The sequence below is a fragment of the Castanea sativa genome, chromosome 1 (assembly GCF_040712315.1).
Source record: "Castanea sativa cultivar Marrone di Chiusa Pesio chromosome 1, ASM4071231v1".
Taxonomy (NCBI): domain Eukaryota; kingdom Viridiplantae; phylum Streptophyta; class Magnoliopsida; order Fagales; family Fagaceae; genus Castanea; species Castanea sativa.
Genome location: NC_134013.1, coordinates 50,605,598 through 50,614,919, shown reverse-complemented (window position 1 = coordinate 50,614,919; position 9,322 = coordinate 50,605,598). Strand labels below are relative to the sequence as shown.

At 33.4% G+C, this 9,322-nt stretch overlaps 1 protein-coding gene across 9 annotated transcripts; it reads right to left on the bottom strand.

Moving 5' to 3' along the window:
* Positions 1-1,173: 1,173 nt before the first annotated feature.
* Positions 1,174-8,953, bottom strand: LOC142616013 (anaphase-promoting complex subunit 10-like). 9 transcript variants are annotated; one of them, XM_075788912.1, is made up of 9 exons: positions 8,704-8,953; positions 8,234-8,337; positions 7,920-7,982; positions 3,108-3,347; positions 2,965-3,025; positions 2,747-2,839; positions 2,495-2,565; positions 1,576-1,680; positions 1,174-1,470 (listed from the first exon to the last, which is right to left on the bottom strand). In XM_075788912.1, exons 4-9 carry the CDS (start codon positions 3,284-3,286, stop codon positions 1,401-1,403), a joined length of 579 nt encoding a protein of 192 aa, XP_075645027.1. In that variant the 5' UTR covers positions 3,287-3,347; positions 7,920-7,982; positions 8,234-8,337; positions 8,704-8,953; the 3' UTR covers positions 1,174-1,400. The 9 variants fall into 9 exon arrangements, with proteins under 9 accessions (XP_075645027.1, XP_075645023.1, XP_075645050.1 ...); XM_075788908.1 differs by having other exon boundaries at positions 7,920-8,029; positions 8,704-8,917; XM_075788935.1 differs by having other exon boundaries at positions 2,747-2,812; positions 7,920-8,029; positions 8,704-8,917.
* Positions 8,954-9,322: the final 369 nt, after the last annotated feature.

Below are 9,322 nucleotides of genomic sequence, written 5' to 3'. Positions count from 1 at the left end.
TTAATAAACTAGCTCTGCTATTTATATCTAAAGTAGAGAGAAGCGGCAAAAATAAACTAACTATTCTACTGACCAATACAGAGATGCCACCTGTCTTCTAACTCTAACTAACTTCATTATACAAAAACTACTTGTAGCTTAGCATCACTATACACATAAACGACTTACAGTTTAGGTATTATATACAAAGCTAATAGATTTGCTACTCTACTCTACTAAACTACAATACATCGCAATGTGGAATTACAATACATCATCTAACACTCCCCCTCAAGATGAATTGTATTTGTTGATTAAGTTCATCTTGGACAAGAGATACAAGAATTGTTTTTACACTGAATTACTTATCAATATGAGAACTATCCTCAGACTCGCCTGAGGAAGAGTTTACACTGATTTGTTGTTCTATTCACTCCTATTTGTTACCTCGGTTCCATTAGTCTTAGACTTGTGATTATCTCAGCATTGCACTTGACTTAGAAGCTCACTCTCTTAAAAATTCATTGTTTGAACTTAGTTTGAAGATCTAGGCATCACTATTCTAAGTGGGCATGAGTTTTTCTTTATGAGTCATTACAAATATATATTTATTTAAAATTTTGAAAAAGTCTATGTAATATTCAAATATCACTTTTGAAATATAATATTTTTTCTTTTGTTAAAATTTTCGTTTATATTCAAATACGAGGTAAAGTGAAACCGCCAGAGTTTATTATGTAATATATATATATATATATATATATATATATATATATATATATATATATATATCAGAATTAGAAAAGGTAGGATATAGTGTGTAGAAAAGAAATATATATATATATATATATATATATATATATTTTAGTTTTATCATTAGCTATGGGTCCGAACCTAAGAAAACGGATCCAACGATTACAACTGACCTTAACCTCTCTCGTGTTAGTCATCTTTTAATTTTTAATTTTTTAGTTTTTAATGCTTGTATGCATTGAAAATTTGAGAGAGTAGAAAGAGAAAAGGGATAGTAATGATCTTTAGCCTATAACTCCTCTGACTTCTCAATTCAATCCATGAAACAGACTACCAATGGAATGATCACCAACTTTGTCAAATACCTTGAGGTTGAACTACAAACATAGTAGAAGAATCACTATTGACCAAAGAGTTTTGCACTTTGGTGTAAAACTTGAATGCGAAGTAACATGAAAATTCCACTGAATTTTCCCAAGATGTGAAGAATGTTATGAGTTAAGAAATAAGACGAGATGTGAGGACATATGGCCCCCAATTCATGCTAAAAACAATCAATTGAAAACCCACCCAACTTTGGTATTGAGAAAATCAAATGTAATTATACATGACTAGAGATATATCCTCATGGTTATTAATATGATCTGGCTATCAACTGCATGCTTCTCTCATCTCACAAAAGAGTAGGTAATGAACTCCCTTGAAGTAAAGTGAAATGGTTGATGCGGTATAGGGTTCCTGCAATGACAAATGGTAATTTATTAACGATAAGTAATACATGATGATTAGTTAATTTATTTGCAAGTAGTGATTGATGAAGGAAAAAAATATAAGGACACGCACGGTCGAGGGCCGTAAACTTTGATCTGCCGCACATGAGTATCCCTGCCATTCAGGTGGTTTGACAACACAGCAATTTGCAACATAAAAGTGTTGACAAAAGTTTCCCTGCCAAAAAAAATGGTGTAAAGAAGTTCACAATTCAATACAAAAATTAATGCAGACAAAAACTAACCACACAAGGATCAACACATCCCAATCAATTTCCTTGATCTCAAGGACATGAGAAATATAAGGAATCACATGGTTAAGTCACATTGTAATCAACTTTCACTCAGCAATGAAATGACAAATTAAGCACAAATGCATAGCATAATATACCAATGTCATTCCAAAATATAAAAGAGGAATTGTCTCACAAATTCTGTTTTGCTTTGGCACTGTACCATGCACGTCTGGTCCAGAACATTTACAAATTACAGGTGCTTGGATAGTAGAGAGGTAATCTTCTTTTAGAGACTATATTAATCATAGACGATAGCTGTTCTTGATAAGTTACGTGAACAATAAGTGATATTTCACAGATTCTTTATCTGTCAACAGATTGTAAAAAGATAGCTCATGGGCCTTGAAAACATCCACAAGATGTTTTGAAATGAATCTCTCATACTTTCCTATATGTAAGTTCTTTCACAGATTCTTTATCTGTCAACAGATTGTAAAAAGATAGCGAATGGGCCTTGAAAACATCCACAAGATGTTTTGAAATGAATCTCTCATACTTTCCTACATGTAAGTTCTTCTACTAATAATTTTGTGCATAGTTGCAATGATATAAGAAAAAAAGCACTCAAAATAAGATCCATTATTCACTGGTAATTCAAAACTCTCAAAACAAGAAAAGAAATTGAAGATCAATTTGCGAGTAGTTGAAAGAAAAATAGCAAAAATAGTACACGTAAAAGTAGCCTCAACTGCTTACCTAGGATCATTTCCAGACAAGGACAGATATACCCAACCACTTGGCTTGAGAAGTTCCACAGTTTTTATCTCCTAAACATATTTGCAGGGAGAAGAACCAGATTAAACAAATTGACTCTTGGTGAGCAAATTAAACCCAAAACAAAAGAGAAAAAAAATGTAGATTACTGCTTGTGTTAAACATGTTCCGATTAAATACTAGTAAAATTGATGCTTGAAGGGTATTCTTAAAAACCCAAATCAAAGAAATTACCTTCAGATTGTGGAAGCCATCGCCAGCACGAATGGAGATCTTACTGGGTGTGTAGCTCTCATCAAGCTTGAAATCCACATAAAGAACAATTAACTTCATAAACAAACAACCCCATTAATTGCTATTGACCCGCATACACAAACAAAGGAACTAAACAAAAAAATTTAAGATTTAAAAAAGGATTATTAAAAAAAAAAAAGAATCTGCATATGACATACTTGAAGCTTAACTTTCTTCTGAAATTGAATATTAACCAAATGAGGTTGTGCACCATCTGATCTGAGACAAAACAGAAAAAATGTAATCAGGGTTTGAAAGACAGAGAGAGAGGTTCGGGTACAGAGAGTTTGTAATTAATTACTGCCAATAGGTCTCGAGGTTCTCATCACGGAGGGCAGAGACACCATTGCCAGGCTTGCAAGAGCTTACACTCCAGGCAGCCTTTTTCCCCATTTCTCTAAGGTCATCTTCCACTATCAGCACCTGATTCCCACCAGTAACTTTCCCTTCTTCTTCTCCCTCTGACAATTCCGTCGCCATAAGCCTAACTTTTTACTTTGTTGCTATTAGTCTTTTCAAAATCTCTGAAGGAACCTGCAATCTATTGAGAGATCAAACATAAACCCTAAAAAATGTACCTGACCCTTGTAACAAAGAAGCTATTTGAATAAAAACCAAAATATTCAAACTTAAGAATCTAAAATTATCTATACATGTAATAAGTTTGTAAAATAAAATTGAAATAGACTACTGGGATTAATTTGGTATACTGCTGAGTGCTGGCTCCACTTGAAAAGGAAAGGGCTTGTAGGGTGTATATATTGAATTTCATGTTTCATTCAAAATCGTGTAAGAAATCACAGTTTTGTAATGTTATTTTCATCCCATGAGAACTACTAACTTAACTCCATTTCTTAATTTGCAGTTTTAAATTTCAAAACAGAATATTTATCTAAAACAGTGTATCTAGTGCTGACTAGTTCTAGCATGGTTGTTCCTTAAAACAGTCTTTTTCATGAGGAGATGGGGGAGGGGGGGGGGGATATGCCAATCAAATTATCCATGTCAGTTCTCTTGTCTTTTCTTTACTAAAAATTCAGTAAGTTCTACATATAACTACTAGAGATGATAGTAGCCCAATGTCATTCTTATCATTACTATATTCATTTATGCTAAAAAAAGTAGCACCAATACTTATACCAGTAGAACTGAAGATAACCATCAACACATTCCAAACCAACAAGGAGATTAACACATGATTATTATAGTTAGACATTAATTCCCTTATCAGAAATATTTTCTTTTACTTTTTATTTCCTTCAAAATTTCACATCTCCAAAGTCATTTCAATAAATGAACAAAGTCACACACAAACTAACTAACTACTTGATGAAAGACATATTATGTGGGTTAAAAACTTCTGAAACACACTTTGTCAACTACTTTTTCGTGAACCAGTAATCTAGTTTCTATTCTACAACAGTAAAAATTCTAAACAAACATAACAGCAACAAAAAAACAAAAAACAAAAAAATTTGAATGATTCCAGGCCCCAGGGTCATAAATTACAAGTAGCAAAATGAAAACAAATGAACCAATCGAAATTGGCATTCACATACCAACATCTTATCTGCACAAAGTAGATTATGTATCAACAACCCAACAACAACAACAATTAGACTCAGCCATTTACATAGTGGATGACCCAACTTATATCTATACTAGATCAGTTCATAATAAAACGCAAAATTCTTATCCATATATGTTTTCAAATATTAAGGATTGCAACCATGGAATTTATTATCATCCAAATATGCATGGCATCAGCAATAATTATTAATCTTATGAGGTGAGACAACAGAAAATACTAATTATGCAATCACCACATGCTGAGTACATCTTTTGCTTCAACAAAATGTATCCTTGCCTAGGAAACACGGACACAGGTACGACACGGTGAGCTGAGCATTTTTTGATAAATTTTAACATAAAATGGTTGGTACGATAAGGATACGAGTAAGAAACTATAGAATATATGGAACAACACAGAAAGATTTTGTTATAATGAAAGGAGGAGAAGAGAGCTATTAATGAAGGGCTCATCTTTATGATTTTGATCACTTAAATTGATTTCATTGAATTTACAGGTTTTAACCAATAATTAAAAACTCTTCTTCCAATTTGTCATTGATCAATGTTATCAGAAACTTGTATAGATTTTACAGCATCAGAAGTCAATAAATTCAGATAATTGTGGACTATTCAGGAAATTTTCTTAGATCTGCCCATGGGTATATCCAATCTGTGCAATTGAAGCAGTAGTTTTAGGTAGTTGTCAGCGTGTACTGGACCCTTTTCATGTGCTTTTTATCAGTAGTAGCCTCAGAAAGCTGCATTTCAACTTATCAGTAGAGAATAAAGAAAGTACTAAAAGATGACGATTTTACTTTCATGTATAACTCCTGATGTGGAAGCCCTTAAAAAGGACGTCTTTTCTTACATTTTCTACATCTAGATTATGGAAGATTATGAATTTATACATAACATCAAGATTATAGACTGTTAGACATGTTTAATGCATTATAATTTAAGATTCATAGTGTGCTCAATATCATTCAAATTTCCAGCCTTTTCTTATATAAATTTTAAAGCAGAAATTGATACTAGACAGAACCAAACTAATGGATCAATATTTTTTCTTTCCAAAAATTTTAAGTATATTGAAATTTTCTACAATTTTAAATTTATGCAGAACTAGATATTTTAATGATTGGACCCAAATTCCATACAGATTTAAGGCTTCCATTAAGAGCATACTACTAGTAATGGATTGCAATAGCACCAGTGCATTATGCATCCTTGGAGTTGATCAGCAGCATGGGTCAGAAAACAATTGTTTTATATTTAGCTACATTATAATTTTGATAATATAAAGGTCTATTTTAAAAACAACTAGCAATGGATGGATTGCTCAATTTTTCAATGCATAATTTGATTTGGTAACAAATCTCCTAATAAGAATTACCAAACTTAAAAAGCACTATTCTTATTTTATTATTTTGTTTCAAGATTTTTTCCATAACTGTATATAGATGATTAGACATACTAGAAAGCTGTGTAGGGGGGGGGGGGGGGGTTCATTGGTATGGTTGACTGATTTTAGGGTGAGACTTTCCACCACACCCACACGGTTTGTTTTCCAAAAGTGGAAACTAATGCCAGACCATAAAGATTGGAGAGCAAACTTCCGATGGTGGTTTTCTATCAACGAGCTTGGTTGCTGCCAGTGGGAAAAGAATTCACAAAATCAAAGGGAGGAAAGGGAGTTACTCATTAGCCACTGTAAGAGAAGGAGGCCTTGGCGAAGGAGCCCAAACAGAGGGGTGTCCAATGATTGAAGGTTAGAGGTTAGAGATTAGAGTGTTATTGCGATTGCTCTTGAAATTTCTCCCCTTCAAATTGGAGGTGGTGTCTGAGATGTAAGGGTGCAGAAAGGGAGATCTAAAAGAGCAAATGGCAATTTGAGAGGAGAACAGGGAGATCTGTGAGAAGAATTTGGGGAAATGGGAGGTGATCAATGCCCTTTCACTTGGTTTTTAAACCTACCCACCGACGACCGCACTGACCTTATTGGTTTTTTTTTTTTGGTTAATTTCATTTAATAGTTACAATAATGGGGGAGGGGAAATTTGAACCCTGGTTATCCTAGTAAAGGAGAGCAGGCTATACCACTAAGCTACAAGGCTTTTGACTAATTTCATCAGTTTTTTGGATTTTGGTACCGGCTGCTGCACCGATCTCGACAGAAGCTGCCATTGCCTTTTTTTGGATCAACGAGGTTGGCTATTATAGGTGCTGGTTCAGTGGTTGAGCACTCTTATGTGTGTGTGTGTAGTATGATATTACTTGATTTAATCCATGATGAAAATCATTGCCACCTAATTTATCTTATATCCTTACAAATTTACAAAGAAATAATAGAATGACCAGATCAGCTTTCCTTAAAAAACATTAATATATGCATGGATTCAAAGCCAAGTCCTTGGTTTATAAAGTATATACAAAATACTCATGATTTTTTATTCAGAATGGTGAATGGTAAGATAGCTAGGCCAAAAAGACAAGATAGTAATTGCTAGTATGAGTCACCAACAGCTGGGGCATGATATAGATGTGATACAACTACTACTGCCACAAAACATGTATACGAATAATAATGTCTTCCTAATAAATTTATGAAGTGTATAGCTTGCGCCAAGTCCATTAGAAACTCGACATCACAAGGAGCATCCATGTTAAACAAACAGAACATACATTGCCTTGGTGCTAGGATACAAATTGTCTGCAAAGGAGCTTCTCAAGAAGATGAAGAAAGCTTGGTGGAGAAAATCCATTTATGTAGGATAAACAACACAGGCTATCCTTGAGCAGAGAGACTACATTTCCAATCAATGCACTTTTCGCTATCTATGATAAGACGAATTCAGATTTTTGAATCCATTAGTTGCAGAGTGGATTCATACTGCCCTTTACTTAAAGGCAGGTAAAGATTGACCCCGCATCAACTATCAGAGGAAAGTCTACTGACTTTCCTTGAGTACTTTAGAGTTTCCTAAGGGGTCTCTTAGTTCAAGCATAATTATATAATTTGAACCGTGTATTTTTCTATTTTGTATTTTACTGAATTGTTAGACTGTCATTACTTTTTTTTATTTATTTATTTTGCACATATGGTAACGTACGACTATTTAAAAAAAAAACTATATACGTGTCAGAATTTTAAATAGGCAGTTATATTATTTGTCATCACGTCCTTAAATGCAGGAACCAACTTTCTCTCAGCTTCGTCTATTATATATAATATAGATAAACAGACAAAATACTAAAATCAAAGCATCAGTTATAGGAGGAAAAAGACTAATGAAGCATATTTAAATTTAAAAAGTTAAAAAAGAAAAAACATGGGAAATATTAAGAGGAACAAACTACTTCCTAACTTCCCAAATAGCACTTGAATTTACATATCCAGTAATTGAGTTGTATTAAATAAAAGAAAAATACATTAAAAAAATTTAAAACTCACATTTAAAAATTAATTATTTCATTCATAATTTTATATAGCAAAACGCAACAACATCCAACAATTTTGTTTTTCAATTTTTTGAAGTTATACCTGTTGGCAATATTTCCCCTGCTTTGCCTGTGTTTGCTCCACCGCCTTTCTCTTCCTTCTTCTCTAATTATGATTGTGACCGTTGATCAAAACCAATTTTAAAGCAAAACCTTAATAAGAAAACAAATCTCTCATATTTCTTTAAATGGTGTTTAGTGCAAGCCCTTAATATGGTTGATCAAACTTTAAAGTTTAAAGGATGCAATTGCGTGAATAATTATGTTGGTCAGGGGGTTTGTCACGTGAAATAACAAAAGGGAATTGTAATATTGTCTTCTACCCAGATTTAAGAAAAAGAAAAAAAAAAATCTTACCGGACTGTATCTATGTTTCTCTGCTTCTTTCATCGCCTCTCCCTTTCATCTGCTTCTTTCTCTACTTTCAACGCCTCTCCCTGATCGTATTTAACTTTGAATCCCTGAACAAAAAATAGACTTTTTTACACAAACTAAGCCAATCGTAACAGAGAACAACAAAATCCTAAACGAAAATTAGTATATATATATATAGATATATATTCAAAGAATTTTCAAATGGCAAAACCCAAGAAATTGTAAAAATAAATGGGAACGAAGAACTCTCTCCTTCTCTCTTATTTCTCTGTTTTTGCCCTCCGCAAACCTAAATCATATATAACCCCAAATTTCAAAATATCAAATCAAAACCTAAAGTTTCCCAAATACCTAAATAAAAATCAATCCAACCAAATTTCTCAAAACTAATTCATTTTTCATACCCAAACCCAGATCTAAGAAAGAATGAAAAAAAAAAAAAAAAAACTTACCGGTGGTAGTTCTTTCAATGTCTGTCTCCTTCTCATCTCTGTATCGCAAGGTTCATTTTTTTCTCCCTCTCTATCTCTGGATCGCAAGCATCGGTGTTAAGAAAATTGCAAAGGAAGCGAAAAGAACCCTCTCTCTTTCTCGGCCTCTCTCTGTTTCATCACCCTTCTCTCTATCTCGGTCTCTCTATTTCTCTTGATCTCTGTCCTTTCTCCGTGTAGCCATCTTTGTTTTTTGTTTTTAAAGATATCCGTACGGTACAATGGTTGGATTTTTAACCCTGCCACGTCTGACAATTAAAAAGCAAGAAGGAGTCTTTTGGTAAATATTGGTAAAAATAAAGTTTTTTGGGTTATAGTTACTGTTAAAAGTTATTTGGGGAAATGAGGAGAGGGAGTGAATTTTGGTAATAGTATTGCCGAAATTCGAAGAAAAGTATGAGAGAGAAAATCCAATTTGAGGAGAGAGAAATTTTGAGAATTTCGGCAACAGTGTTGCCGAAATTCCTTCTGCTCAGCCTGCCCACTTCACTGAGTGCCCATGCATGAGTGCTCAAAAGGAAAAAAATAAAAAAGGTTTGCGGCAATCCCATTGCCGAAAATGGAGGGAAAAGAAAAAAAA

What these genes read in the sequence shown, in the direction of transcription:
- LOC142616013 (XM_075788912.1), bottom strand. Translation starts at nt 3,286, where the DNA reads ATGGCGACGGAATTGTCAGAGGGAGAAGAAGAAGGGAAAGTTACTGGT. An exon ending in TTGTCTGGAAATGATCCTAG is followed by an intron (nt 1,681 to 2,494) that starts GTAAGCAGTTGA and finishes TTTTTTTGGCAG; the next exon opens with GGAAACTTTTGTCAACACTT. An exon ending in AAAGTTTACGGCCCTCGACC is followed by an intron (nt 1,471 to 1,575) that starts GTGCGTGTCCTT and finishes TTGTCATTGCAG; the next exon opens with GAACCCTATACCGCATCAAC.